The sequence below is a fragment of the Oreochromis aureus genome, linkage group 9, assembly GCF_013358895.1.
Source record: "Oreochromis aureus strain Israel breed Guangdong linkage group 9, ZZ_aureus, whole genome shotgun sequence".
NCBI classification, from domain to species: Eukaryota; Metazoa; Chordata; class Actinopteri; order Cichliformes; family Cichlidae; genus Oreochromis; species Oreochromis aureus.
The window spans coordinates 17,923,224-17,937,858 of NC_052950.1; the positions used below are offsets into that span (position 1 = coordinate 17,923,224).

At 43.0% G+C, this 14,635-nt stretch overlaps 2 protein-coding genes across 3 annotated transcripts in view; both read left to right on the plus strand.

Annotated features, from left to right (window-relative positions):
- Positions 1 to 1,790: 1,790 nt before the first annotated feature.
- On the plus strand, positions 1,791 to 9,954 carry LOC116319765 (suppressor of tumorigenicity 14 protein). Its single transcript, XM_039617142.1, has 16 exons — positions 1,791 to 1,855; positions 1,966 to 2,154; positions 2,281 to 2,376; positions 2,692 to 2,911; positions 3,033 to 3,175; positions 3,290 to 3,387; positions 3,524 to 3,633; positions 3,729 to 3,862; positions 4,936 to 5,040; positions 5,206 to 5,313; positions 5,407 to 5,520; positions 5,604 to 5,723; positions 5,824 to 6,007; positions 6,080 to 6,351; positions 6,432 to 6,568; positions 8,608 to 9,954. The coding sequence occupies exons 2-16, from the start codon at positions 2,025 to 2,027 to the stop codon at positions 8,773 to 8,775; spliced, it is 2,139 nt and encodes a 712-aa protein (XP_039473076.1). The 5' UTR covers positions 1,791 to 1,855; positions 1,966 to 2,024; the 3' UTR covers positions 8,776 to 9,954.
- Positions 9,955 to 10,685: 731 nt separating this feature from the next.
- Positions 10,686 to 14,635, plus strand: part of flt1 (fms related receptor tyrosine kinase 1) — a 40,379-nt gene continuing 36,429 nt past the window's right edge. For both annotated transcript variants that reach the window (XM_031739173.2, XM_031739174.2), the window contains exons 1-3: positions 10,686 to 10,971; positions 13,462 to 13,558; positions 14,355 to 14,560. In XM_031739173.2, the coding sequence (XP_031595033.1) occupies positions 10,914 to 10,971; positions 13,462 to 13,558; positions 14,355 to 14,560 (361 nt within the window). In that variant the 5' untranslated portion in view covers positions 10,686 to 10,913. The remainder of the gene's footprint in view (positions 10,972 to 13,461; positions 13,559 to 14,354; positions 14,561 to 14,635) is intronic.

Consider the following 14,635-nt stretch of genomic DNA (forward strand, 5'->3'; position numbering starts at 1 on the left):
CCCATTCTTATGAATGTCCACATCAGAGTGGGCCACTTGATTGAGTTGCTGACACTGCACAGCCAGGCCGTGGGAAAGCAGACCACTCCAGCCACTCTTTGTCTGCTTCCCTGGGGGAAACCTGCCAAGTCCTTAAATGTCTTAGTAGATCTTTTAATCTGAAGGATGTTCTTCATTGCTCTCAGAAAATCAGCATCTGGCTCAGTCAAATGTTGTTCTACTGACTTTTTGGTATATAGATTTCATTTTCTTTACCATGAAAATAACAATTAGAACCAATTTGAGACATAAAAACCTTGTATGATATTTGAGTCATGTCCTTGTCTTTGAAAGGGAGAAGGGAACTTAAAGCCCACCCATTCACTGAGCCCCCCCACGAAGCCCGAGGAGCAGGCAGAAGAGAAGGTGGAGGGGGGAAAAGCTCCAGTTTGTGATTCCTGGAAGAGTTGGATGTTGGGTCTCTTGCCTTTCTTTCCCTTTATTGCAGCCATTGCACTGACACTACACTACTTAACATGTGAGTACAGAGCTGCAGGAGATTTTTCTGGTCCATTCCTTTGGTGTTAAATGTTATTTATTTTGAGTCACACGGTGCACCTGTCTCAAATCTCCCCCTCCTGCTCCACAGCTCCGCCTTGCTCAGTGTTCTTTCTCGGAGGCAGCGTGGAGTTCCCAAACCTGAGCTTCTCCTCAGAGCTGGCTGACTCCACCTCCCCTCAGTTCCGCCTGCAGGCTCAGGCTTTGAACCATTATGTAAGTGGAACGGCGATCCTGCCTGTCACTGCCTCCCCTCTGAATGACACTTCAGAGTGCTGCTTGACCTTCCTGCCCCTGGGCTGAAGCTGATCTTGTTGTTGTTGCTCTGACTTTGATATCCTTCTCTACAGCAGGTTACTGCTGCTTTTTATGCCGCACATTCAAAACACAGCCGCTCTCCTCCTCCTCCTCTGTCCTTGCTTTCTTATTTGTAGAGTTTCTCCTTATCTACTTCAGCCTCCCATCTCTGCTCTTTTTTTTTTCTCCACACCACTTTCTTCTGCCTCTTTCTCTGTCTCTCGCTGGTGGTGTTAAATGTAAAGCTGTAACAAGAGCTGGGCACAGTGTGTGTGCAGGTTCCTGAGACCCCCAGGGGACAGGGCCATTTCAGGGCTGAAGACAAGCCCAGTATTTGTGAGCCTAGCTAGCCTCAGGCAGCAAGAGTGAGAGGAAGAGCAGGCCTCAATAAAAACGTTGTCTGTGTTGCTTTCACACAATCAGCCACTCTGTGCACCGGACACTACAGAGAGCAGGGGAACCTCTGTTTGATGCAGGGGTTAAGAGCTAGAGACAGGGCAGTAGGGTAATCTGGAATGACAGAAGGACCGAGGGAGATATGATTAGATTTTTGGAGCAAAAGGTCAGGTGTATAGCAGTGGATCTGACAGTAAATCGATAGGTGAAAATTCCCCCAAACACTGCAGTACCATAGTTTGACATCCCTGTAAGCAGCTGCAATGGCAATTTAGCTTCTTTGTTAAGTGGTCACAGTATCTCTGTGGCCATCTGTTCATTAAAGAACAGGTGAACTGAAGGCCAAGAGCCAATACCACACAGCAAGCAGGTAGGGACACAAAGGAGCTCTGTGCAGCTCAGAGTCAGCATGCACACATGAAGAGTCTCATACACACACACAAGAACAAAGCATTTGCGCAACCAGGTGCATTTTCATGTCACCTCAGTGGGAAAAGCCATCTCGCGTGCAATTTATGATGTCACCCCCCCCACACCTTTATTTTTTTTAAACACAGTTCTCAGACCTCTACAAGTCCTCTCCGTGGAGCCCTTACCACGTACGCTCAGGAATTACTGCCTTCAGGTATGCTACACCTAAACAAAATCTGCTTGTGTGTTGCAACCGTTCTTGCATGCCAAGAACGTGCATAACATCAGCACGCTGAGATCTAACCTCTGTGTGTGATAGTGAAGGAGCAGAAGGGCTCACTGTCTTCTACTGGAGTAAATTCTCTGCCCCAGACAATGTTGCGATGGAAATTCAGACCTCCGGCCCAGAGAGGCTGCAGCGGCGGCTTCCCGGCAGCAACAAGATTCAGCGGGAAAGCCGCAACGAGCAACGCTACTTTATGCAGCAAGATGATGACATACTTCACTTACTGGGTAGATACAGTACTTTTACTGCAAACTGATTTTCTTTTAAACAGAAGTAACTTAGTTAGACTTTCATAAATACCTAATATTGTACCCATGTTTTAGATTTTTGATGCTTGATTTGTTTCTTTTTAGGTTTGGACCCTGATGACTTTGATCCAGATGAAAGATCTGACAAAATCAAAAATCCAAATAGTATCCAGGGCGGGAAATGGCAGCTTGGCTTCCAAGGTGAGGACAGTACTCTTCTGGCTTGACACTTTAATACTCCTAAGTCTGTTTTGGTGAGTCAAACATTTCTGAGAATTCCCTGCCTTTCCATGCAAGTACACAGAAAACCAGAAGGGGCAGAGCACAAGTGCAGACATCAGATACGACACTGATTAAGTCAGACAAAGCAGGAAAGGTGGAGTTGCTTTGTAAAGGAGCTTAAAAATGTGCACTAACTGTATAAATAGTATGCTTTGCTCTTCTCTGGAAGTGTGTGTGTGAGAGAGATCTAATCTGACTCACAACATCAGCATCATTATCATTTCCACTGTCTAGCCATGTCCTTTGACCTCTATGCCAAATATGGTAACAACCGCACCCTGAGCCTTGTGAGTCCCAAGAAGCCATACTACCAGTGGAGACTTCGTGTGCCATCGGGTCACGTGGTTCGATTGGTCGTCCTCACCCTTCATGGCGCCACATCAGGAAGCTGCACCGCTCACAAGCTTTCTGCATATGACTTCTTACTTCCTTTACAGAACAAGATAATCGCCAGGTAAAGAGCATTTTACAAGCTTTGATATTTGTGTACACGCAGTAGTAACTGATAAGTAACATTTATTTTTATTCATTTAACTTGGTTCCGTCTCTAAAAATGATGCGTGTGTCTGCCGCAGGTGGTGTGGGCTGCCAATTTCAGGCTCATCTCCGGTTATGAAACTGACATCCTCTGGGAATGTGATGCTAGTCACGTTCTCTTTCAGCAGACAGAGGGATGGAGCCATCTTTAAAGCTTACTTCCAGGCCATCCCAAAAGCAGGTCTGAGTGCTCTCACACAAAAAAAATAAAAATCTAATTTCATTTTGAATTGCACACGTAATTACATACGTGTGTACTTTGTGCACTTATCTGCGTCACCATCTTCCTGGGCAGGTTGTGGAGGGTCAATTTCCTCCTGGAATGGCTCTATTTCCTCACCCTACTACCCTTCCTATTATCCTCCGAATATAGACTGCATTTGGACACTGAGGGTGAGCTACATAAAAATGTTTGTGTACATACACAGAGTGTGTGCACGTGTTAGGAAACAATGGAATATTCTTCCGTAGCCTGTTGACATTCCAGCATCGCAATACTTTCCTTAATCATCTCTGGTTACTTCCTCAGGTGCCATTGCCAGGATACCTGATCTCCGTAACTATCGTGACAATGGACATTCAGGATTCTCCATCATCAGACGGCTGTGAGAAGGACTGGCTGGACATCGGAGGAGTGAAGTAAGTTGATTATAACTCCTGGTGTGTTTTATCTCCATGTTTTGGAGCATGCTTAAGGGTTGAAAGTGAAACTCCTCGTTTTACTGTATCTCCAGACTGTGCAATCCAGTCTCAGACAGCAGCAAAAAGCGAGTCTACTCTTCTCCTCTCACCCTCCACTTCCACTCTGATGAATCTCTCACCAACAAGGGCTTCTACTTGCTATACCGAGCCTTCGCCCCAGAGGGCAGTAAGTGAAACTGAATGCTTTCACTCTACTGTTGCAAAGTCATTGTGAGGATTTCCTTTATTTAGACACAGACAAAAAAAACAACAACTCCTTTTTAATAGTAAAATGCTAGGACAGCTTTTCCCCCAAAACTGCTAGTTTATTCTTGAAAGAAAGGTCCTTTAGGTATTTTTAGATCAAATTTTAACGTAACATAATTTTTAATTTTTTTAATGGAAAACAAACCATCAAAAATCACTAAAAATCAATGCATCAGCAATCTGGATTGCTTCGTCTCTACAGTTCGTTACTCTGGCATCAATATTTCGGTCCTCACCCTGTGACTGACATGTAAACATGGTCAGTTTCATCAATTTTTCTCCATCTGTTCCACTTGAAGTCTTATGAGTCAGTTGCTCCATAGCCTATATTCCACTCATCATTTTCAGCTGTTCGTCTTGTGCTGTTGGGTCCTGTTTGTACCAGATTGTACTCATGATGTCTACTTTTGACACAGTAATTCCTGCCTTATTCACAAAGACAACAACATATGTGACCTCAGTATGTCATAACCAAGAATTCTGACAATAACCTAAAAATGAGAAATGCCAGGCCAGAGCCAAATGACATGAGAATGGTTTACAGATAGTTTTGGGGGTGACAAAGAATCTTTTTAACATCTTCCCACAATTTTCTCTCTAACTACAAGATGACGCAGTTGCTGGTTTTATTTTATCTTTTCTGTTCAACATAAAGTGGTGTATTCCCTTTCCTCTACATTGGCTGTTGGTATAATGTAGATATTACTCTTTATTTCTTAGAGATCCCTACTATGGTTGTAATTACGTTATTTTTGTCCAGATTTACACTGGGCTTTCCTTCACTATCATAAAAATTCCTTGGTTGTAAATATCTGAAGTGGTCCTGATTGCATAATGTAAAATTTAGTTTCATCCCCTGTAAACTCCTAAAAAGTTCCCATCTCTTGTTACCACACACAGTGTTGTTATTTCATTATCATTTGGTTGGTTTGAGTTCTTCCTCTAATTTATGTTTTTGTGGTTTTTAAAAATTTCTTTGCTGTCTATCGTTAGCGTGCCCTCGCCAGTTTCGCTGTGGAGATAGTCGCTGCATCCCTCTGAAGAAGGTGTGCGATGGAGTGAAGGACTGCTCAGACGGACGGGACGAGGCTAAATGCTGTAAGTATTGTTGCCTAAGTCCTGTGTGCTGTCCTCACACGCTTAATCTTGTATTCTTTGTGTTGGGATCTCTGGTTTGAATTGTGTTTATACATCTTGATGCAGACATAGACACAAACCTTGGCTTAGACCCACATTTGTTTGTGCTCTTTGTCAAACCTTTAGCATCCTGCAAGCCAGGGGAACTGTTGTGTGGGAACAACCAGTGCAAACCTCAAAGCCAGTGTGTCAGTCAGAGCATTTGTGCGGACAGCAGTGAGGAGGGCGGCTGTGGTGAGCACAAAACACCGCCGCTCTTTTAATACCTTCACATGTCAGTGTTTGCTTCGGTCATGTGTTTCATGCTGCCTTCTGTTTGCTTTTCAGGAGGTAAATGTTACCACGTCTGTCCCAACAAGGTGTGTTTGTCTAAGTCGTCTGTGTGTGATGGTGTCATTGACTGCAAAGACCGCAGCGATGAGCTCAACTGCACCAGAGCATGTGAGTGCTTATGATGTCACAGTTATGGTTTAGTGCAACAGTGTGCTCTTAAAAAATAATATTACGACATTCGTTCTCTTTAGATGTTAAAGGCTGCTCCTCATCCTCCTACAAATGTGCCAATGGGAAGTGTGTCAGTAAGGCCAACCCGGAGTGTGACGGCGTTAAAGACTGCTACGATGGCTCTGATGAGCTGCGCTGTGGTACAGTAATTGCTCAAGTACCGCACCTCATACCTTTGTACTTGCTCATTAAAATACAGGCTCTAATATTTTCATATGTGTTTCCTTTTCCATTCCTCAGGCTGTGGAACCAGGCCCAAAAAACGCACCAAGATAGTGGGAGGGAGTGACGCCGTAGCTGGGTCATGGCCATGGCAGGTCAGCCTCCAGATGGATCGCTACGGGCATGTCTGTGGAGCCACGCTGGTCTCAAACCGCTGGCTTATCTCTGCTGCTCATTGTTTCCAGGACTCTGATGCCATTAAGTAAGAAAACTACAGAGAACCTATGTTGATGATTCATATGTAAGCACTGTATTTAAGCACAGTGTTTCCCAGATACTCAGATGCACGTGCGTGGCGTGCATACATGGGAATGCGTGTGATGACCACGGGAAACCAAGGAGCAGCCACCAGACCGATCCGCCGCATCCTCCTCCACCCACAGTATGACCAGTTCACGTCTGATTATGACATCGCCCTCCTCGAGCTCAGCGCACCTGTTTTTTTCAGTGACTTGGTGCAGCCTGTGTGCGTCCCCTCCTCCTCTCACACTTTCACCACGGGGACCAGCTGCTATGTCACAGGGTGGGGAGTTCTTATGGAGGATGGTAAGCACTCATTATTGAATAAAAATATGCAAATTTTACTGAATTTTACTGGAAACTTTGACCGTTTCTGTGGGTTGTAGGTGAATTAGCCTCTCGCCTACAAGAGGCCTCAGTGAAGATCATAAATAGAAGCACCTGCAACAAGCTGTATGATGACGCCGTCACTCCCAGGATGCTGTGTGCTGGGAATCTGCTGGGAGGTGTGGATGCATGTCAAGTGAGTGTGTATGGATTTTATGGAAAACGTACTGGTTTCTTAAGAAATTTCTAAACTTTCCTTTTAGTCTTAACCACAAATGGTTTAAGATACTTTCTTGGAGTATTTCCAAGAAATCTTATCTAAACCACACAAGAGAAATTTGCTTTCTCAGTGTCTTTTTGCTTATAACACGCTGCTTCCTATGATTTCCTGTGTAAAGAATCCTCTATTTAGCCAACTAACCACTTCTGACGTGAAAACAAATAAAATGGTGCTCACGAGATAGAAATATTAGAGAATTGGTTTCACTAAAGTAGACCTAGGCTAGTTATTTTTCAGATGCCTTATCTAACAGCATCATTCCTCATGTCATCATCAGATAATCAGTGCTGATAATTATTTAGTCTCTGCAGAAAAGCTACACAGCTGTCAGGGTTTTACAGGAACTTTCATGTTTGTGGTGAGTGTCACAATTTCACCTCCACAATTTTAGAAGTATAAGCATTTTTTGTACACACACAACGAAGTCCATGTATTTAAATTGCCAACAGCATACATATATTTTTCTGTAAAAACTTTATTATTGTGATTTACGATTAATGACAGTAATTTCAGCAAACGCTAACATGAGCTGAAGTTTAGTTTGTTGATAGAGCCTGTTCGTGTATATGGAGATTCTAAATATCACATTACAGTTTGCATCCAAATATCATGTCACATTTGACCTCTGACCTCACTTTTACACTTCATGTCTGCCTTTCTTTCAAGTTGTGTCAAGAACCGTAGTTCTAACACGCAAGCTAGACCCGAAAGCAAACACAATACGCAGAAATGCACACGAAACAAACTTTATTTTTTAACTAAAGGTGACCCGGAATAACCAAAGGGAACACGCTGCTTTAGCGCTGAACAGAAGAGACCGGGAAATAAACGACACGGGGACGCTGTGATCGGGACCGTGGGAGGCTGCAACAGAAAGGGGAGAGAGTTACTGGAGAGCAGGGAGATAACGGTATATAACAGGGGTAGAGCAATTTATCTTACGATCGGGGCCGGACCGTGGACGATCGGAGGGAGGGGTGGGGCGGATTCCAGGGAGACGGAGAGGATGATAGGTGGTTTCTCTGAAACCAGGTGGGCAGGAGGACAGGGGGTGAAGCACGTCCGGACGGAGAATGACGACTGATGGACTGGGATCGTCCTCCTGATGATCGCCGGAATGGGATGATAGGTGGTTTCTCTGAAATCGCATCCTCAACGCCTCAGCGCCGAGCCGCGGACCATGACAAGCTGACCCTAAAATGTGTGACATCTTTAAAAAAGTGTTGTCAAGAGAAGGAGACTGAGCTCCCTAGTTAGTTAGAAATATGCTGAAGTTTAATATAATAGAATAAACTTAAGTTTTTCATGTCCTTTTATTTAGAAATCAGTACCTATTATCCATTATTTACTCATCCATAGCGTTTGTGGAATCAAAGTAAACATCTGTCATGCTACCCTTACCTGATTTTCACTTCATTACAAACTTCTTTTTTATCTGAGAATCATCAAAGATCAAATAAAATAATACATACAGCAGATCTGAGCTTCACTATGGTGCTTTTTAAACTGGGCTGTTTAAAGAGTCGTTTCACTTAAAATTACTAATAATGAACGTCTTCTCAAAAAGCTTGAGTGACAGACTTTCAGGCTCAGTCTGTCTGAGACAGGAAGTAACTTATAGTAGGGAGCTTGTTAGCAGTATGCTATAACTCATAAAACAGCTGCATCAAAGAAACAGACATCATTCCCTGATGAAGGCATTTAGGAAATACCCGATGTTTGCAAGTATTTAGTTAGCCACTTATCTGATAAAGTAAATGTAAGAGTATCAAAGTTGCTAATGTTTGTGACAGCATCAACAGCTAGTTACCATCCTCTGTGTTGTCTAATCCTCAGGTGTTGAAGCTTAAAAGTTATGAGCAGATATAAAATGCACTGGAGGATTTTTTGACTGCTTCGTCTTTATGATCTTTATGTTTGTGTCTACATGCTTATCGATGTGTGTGTGTCCTCAGGGTGACTCTGGGGGTCCATTAGTGTGTCTGGAGCGAGGCAGGCGGTGGTTCCTGGCAGGGATCGTGAGCTGGGGCGAGGGCTGTGCCAGACAGAACCGCCCCGGCGTCTACACGCAGGTGGTCAAATTCACCGACTGGATTCGTCAGCAGACCAAAGGACAGGTCTGACCAATCAAACGTCTTACTCACGTGAACTACACGACAGAGCTAACGCACAGGAAGAAGGTTTCAGACCTGAAGTCTGTCTTCAGATTGTCGTCATGACGGATGGCAACACAATGAGTCAGTTTTTGGCAGTGTGTCCAAGGCATTGGGCCAGTGGGGGCATCATCCCTGTTCCAAACCTTCCTGCTTCCTCATATTCCTCAAACAACGGCAGCAATGTTGCATGGACAAAAAGAAAAAAAAAAATCTGATCTTAAGCTGATTACCGATTCACTTGTTTTGGCTTGCTGCATTTAAACGTTAACACTGGAATCCAAGACAAACAATGTCACTCAAGAAACTAGTCCAGCTACATACATTGCACTGCTCGCTCTAGAGCTGTGGAAGGCTCTACAGCCTGCAACCTGCCTTATCCATTACACATGTATTCCCAAGCTGTCAAGAGGCTGTTTTTTTGTTTTTTGTTTTTTTTTAATTTGGTGAAGTTCCCTGTAAAAGTCTTCACATTTGGCACCAAACACCAGCCTGTTGCAATCACACAGGCTGGTAGGCATCAGGTTTCAGAGCAGATCTGAGGTGGGCTACATTATCCTGTGCGTGTAAATGTTGCCAATTACTTCCTGTTTTTCCATTCACAGCTACATTGTTCACTGCAGAAACAAACCATGTCCTGTGCTGCATGCAGTCTTATTGTGAAAAGAGTCCTTTCTCGAACAATACATGTAATCCTGTATTTTTGTACTCATTTGCATTACCCCGTGTACTGTATGCTACTGGATGTGTTCACAGCTCACTCTGAGTTTAAGAGTTGTTCTTGTACTGTATGTGTACGTCTGTGCATTTGTATATCACACAGTCATAGCTTTATGTGCGGTATATGCTGTAACTGTAGATAAGAGAACAGTCCATCCATAGTAGGTGCTTTTCAGTTTTACTGTGATTTAATTTATCTTAAGGGTGCCACTTTTATACTTTATGTCCTATAAAAAGCCTACACATTGAACCTGAGGACCCAGTAAGATTACCATTACCAGACCTAAGGTCGATTTCTCCATCCTCATTCAGCTCACCCACCATCCAGTGGACAAGCTGTGCCATTACAGTGTGCCATGTACAATATCCCCTGAAGAATAAAAAAATGCAATTTACATCATTGTTGAATAATCCATTTCCCTTTATATTAAAGACACATTATCAATGCAGAACCATCGTTTTGCTTTGTTTTTCGTATGTCTTAAAACATAAATTTCTGTATTTGCTTTGCTGTTAAGATAAATCAATGAAGTTTGCTGTTTCAGTCCCCTGATTTTCATTTTGAAAATTCCTATTGCTTCAGAAATAATTAATTTCTTTTGTTTTTGTTTTGTTTGTTTGTTTTACTGAAAGGCACCTGTACTACAGTTTGAAGGAAACGTGAGTGACTTTCCTTTAGTGGTGAGACCAGATTTTCTCCAGTAGTGGAATGTTTGGCATCTTCCGCAGAGCACGTGTTTTTTTAAAATGTCGATCAGTGCACTATTCGTTTACCAATGCCTACGTGCTGATCATCCCGTTTACCAGCCCTGGGTACTGACAAGATATACGCAAGCAGCTGATCAGTGCGCATCCTCTCCAGTGAAGCGTAAATGTCCCGATAGAAAATAGCGCATGTAGACTCTTGGCTTAGGACCAAAAAGTGAATGTCCAATCCGAAGTGTGAAAAATCTGAGGAAACAGAGTTTTGTTTTTTCTTATATTAGAAAAATATAACATTTAGCAGGTTTTACTACAAGGGACAGCTGAAAGGGGACCGCTGTTGCGCGCGCTGGGTGTGTCACTGGACGTAACGGAAGCCGTCTATCCGGTGGGTGCACTGTGGGAACAGTATAAAGCCGCACCACAATCCGAAACGATGGGAAAAAGTTGCACTGGAGCTCAAGCGCGGTGTCCTGTTGCGTGATCTCCCGCAGCTAAACTCAGGAAACTGTCTCCCATTCGGTGACCCTCAGCTCAGAGCGCAGCAGTCAACCGCGCTGTGCTGCGTTTGTAGTCCGGTGGAGAGAGAAAAAAAAGAAGGGGGGAAAAGGATCCACAGCAGGAATACAACTTCTTTCATGCGTTATTTTATTTGAAAGCGCAAAGCTGCTTCGGAGTCTCCAGACATGATGAATATTATTCTCATCTCCGTGCTGTGTGGATTTTATGGTGTTCTAGCAAAAGGTAAGTAACGGGGTCAGTTTTGCAGATGTTACGGGCGCACAGAGTGCGTGCCGCAAGGATAACTGCTAATTTATACAGACCTGCGCTAATTTATTCCACTCAACGAAACTTGTTTTTAATAGCTAGTTAATTAGAGCCAAAATCTGACGCCGTGAACCAACGTAGGTATTTTATGTCTGACTTCATGGTTGTTATTTCTTGTAAACCTGACGCTCGGATGACAAAAAGAAGTATTTCAAGTGATCAAGGTAGAAAACAACAGACGGACAGCTAATCCCCCTTAATTATTGCGCTGCCGCTCCTCATTTATCGGCTTGTTGTGTCGCCGCTGTGGCTGCGTGTCTGAAGCTGTGAACCTTTTGCACTGTGTGTGCGCGCTGAGGATGATAAGCGCCATATCCCACCCGGACACTTGTTTGGATAACCGGGACCCCTGTGGCCCGGCTCCTTGCGCGCATGGCCCCTATTGAATGGATGCGCGCAGGCGTTGTTTCCTGAGGCTAGTGAGCTTGTCAATAATATAAATGGATGAGGGGTCAAAAAATCTCCTCTGAGCAGTAAACTATGTGAATCTGTGCTCATTGCTCAAACAACCGGCAGGTTGCTTTTATGGAGTCCAGTGGAAGCAGTTCAAGGAATAAAAGATGACGCTTCTACAGGTGCAAAATAGAATAGAGTAGAATCACCCTTTATTGTCATTGTACATATTTAGCGAAACTGGCAAATCAAATCGTGCGTTACGTTATGAACTTATTGTTTTATTTTGCATAAGGTGAATTTTAAAAGATGTTCTACAAGTGTAACGACTTATTACATCACCTATTATAGTAATACTCGACTGTTTATGTGCTATTACTCTTTAAAATTGTGTTTTTCATTTTCCAAATGAATCACGACGTTTGTTTTAAATCTCTAACTGAAACAAAAAGCAAACTCCACCGATTATTTCCTGCTGCATGACAAGTAAAACACGCAATTACATGCATACCTGTACTTAATCCATATGTACATATATAGCAGTGTAATACAGAGAAAGGAAGAAGTATAAAAAAATATTCTGCATCACTATTTATTCAACTGAATGTGACAAATAACGTGAATCAGTCCAGAATAACTGCAGAAAATACATAATAAAAATGATTAATACATAATATAAAATATAATGCATAATCAGCCGTTCTGAAAATCACCTTCTTACACAGAACAAACTTTCTTCTTCATTTATTCACACCCCACTGTCACTGTTACCTTCAATACAATATATTAATCAGAATTATTGGAGAGACTATTTTAGATTGGACCTCTCTAAATCTTCATGCTCCTGAGATTTATTGCAGTGATCTAAATTTCAGCTCAAAGAGTTTACTATGTCCTCATTAATTTGTCTGAATTTCACCTTAGTATGCACTGTATGTTTCTGTTCATGGCACCTGAAATATTTCATTGCCCTCAGGTGTTTGTTTTAGATTTCCTGGTGCGTCAGTGAAAGGGATTTTTATAAGTAATGAGCCTTTGTGGAAACTAACCACAGTAATTCCTGGTAACAGCAGTGATATTGTAGTTAGGATTGCGAAATGCTTTCCCCTTTACCTAATAACACAGAGAGTGTGCTAATTAGACACTTGTTTAAACAGCTTGTTGAAAAGCTGGAGGAGATCCTTGACTCCCCCCTCCATCTTCCATTCTCCTGCCTGTGTGTGTGTATTTACTGCCTCCTGTGAAACCCAAGGAAGTAGCATAGGAAGTGTTAGCAGTGTGAGTAATACTAGATGTGCTCAATGGGGCATCCACTGGGAACAATGATGCTGACAATGAAAGGTAATAATGGATTTAAGTGATAAATTCGCTAACTGCCCTAGCAGCAGTTTAACTGCTCACAGATCAGTGGAGGTGGTTCTTTCTGAGCTGCTGTGCGAGGAGCAGTCCGAGTGAAGGACGGGCTTCCCTGAATGATGTTTCCTCTGTTGTTTTGAGGAAGGAAGGGTGGACAGTCTTTATCTGTCATTAATAAACCTCAGCGATGAAGTGGAGAAATGCCTTTATTTGATAAACAAGAGGGACACTGCTTACGCATTTCCACAAAACTTCTTAAGTGGGTTTAGCGAGGAGATGTGAGCAGGGTCAGAGATGCTGATGGAGGACGTGCTGTGGAGGTGGGAATCACCCAGAGTGGTTGGCATACCTTACAGGAAGTGTGTTATCTTCCAGGATTTCCCTAAAAGTGATCGAAAAGGTATTTTCACTGTGTACGTCCCAATCACATGGACACTTGTCTCTACACCCGAATTAAGGAGTTAAGCAGAGTCTACAAACTCAGTCCAGATGTACCCCTTTCACTTTGACATTTATAGGTTCTCCTTGACCTCTAACCTCTCTGGAGAGGTCCATAGGTTGATAGATACTTGCTATAAGAAAACCACACTACGGGTCATTGGGTGTTGAACTGTTTCTATAAATTTGCTCATCCTTTCCGCGCTCTGACCTCTGCAGATAAAGATCAGAAGGGGAGGTTCAGCGTCCCTCTCCTGGATGTCAGATCTCGGCAGCTGGTCCTGGATGCTAACCAGATGCTAACACTCAACTGCAGGTGAGTTTCAGGTAGAGGCGGAAACATCCTGATTTAAAATCTGTTATTCAATTTTTCAGTAAAGATGGTGGTAGAAGTGTAACTTCCTGGAGGAAAAAAGCTTTTTAAAATGTGTTCTATGCATGCAGTGTTTATGTGCTGATAGCCACTGAAATTAAAGTCAGTTTGGATAACGTTTTTAACTAACTGCCCAAATAAGTATCCAGAAGTGTTTTGCTGCTAAGACTGCTAAGACTTAGAAGGATTTTGGTAGAGAGATCTGAGCCAGGCAACTGTATTTTGGATAAAGGGGCTGAACCTGGGTTGGGATTGAATGAGACAGTCACCATGACTGATATCTTCTTAAAGAAATCTCTCAATGAAGGCACAGAATTACCAGAAACTCTTAAATAAACACTAGAACTCCGCTGAATAAAAATAAACCATCTTCAGTTGTTGTGCAAGCACCTTGCATCTTTTTCCCTCTACTTCTTGTTCCTCATTCTTTCCTCTCCAGTTTGTGCATCTCATACAGCAGCTTAAAAGCATGAGTCAGTTTTTCCATTGAAAGAATTTCTTCAACATTTAGTCGTGATCCTTTTTCTAAATTAATTACAAGCACCTATTATTACGTGTTATTGCACGCTTACCACGTGCAGCTAAAACAGAATGAGATTGTATTGTATTATAAGTCCATTAGAGTCCAATATATATCTTCATCTTCCACACACATGTTGAAATCATCTTTGGATAAAGGGATACAGTTACAGTGATGTAAGCTGTAGAGGGTTACCAACTCGCTGTAACTGTTGACCAGGGGTCGCTGGCAGCTGACCTGGACGTTCCCAGCAGGCTTGGACAGAGATCAGGTGGAAGTGAATGAATCTCGCTGTGGAAGGACGAGCAAGCATTACTGCAGCCAGGTGAAAGTCAGCGGCATCCAGGCCCAGCACACTGGCCTGTTCCGCTGCCGGTACCAGGACAAACCCCATAAACAGACATCCATCTACGTTTATGTCACAGGTAAGACACTGCTACCCCGGGCACTTTTTTCTTTTCTGCGTTATTTTTTTTAATAGCTGTTTTTAGCCCGCTCAT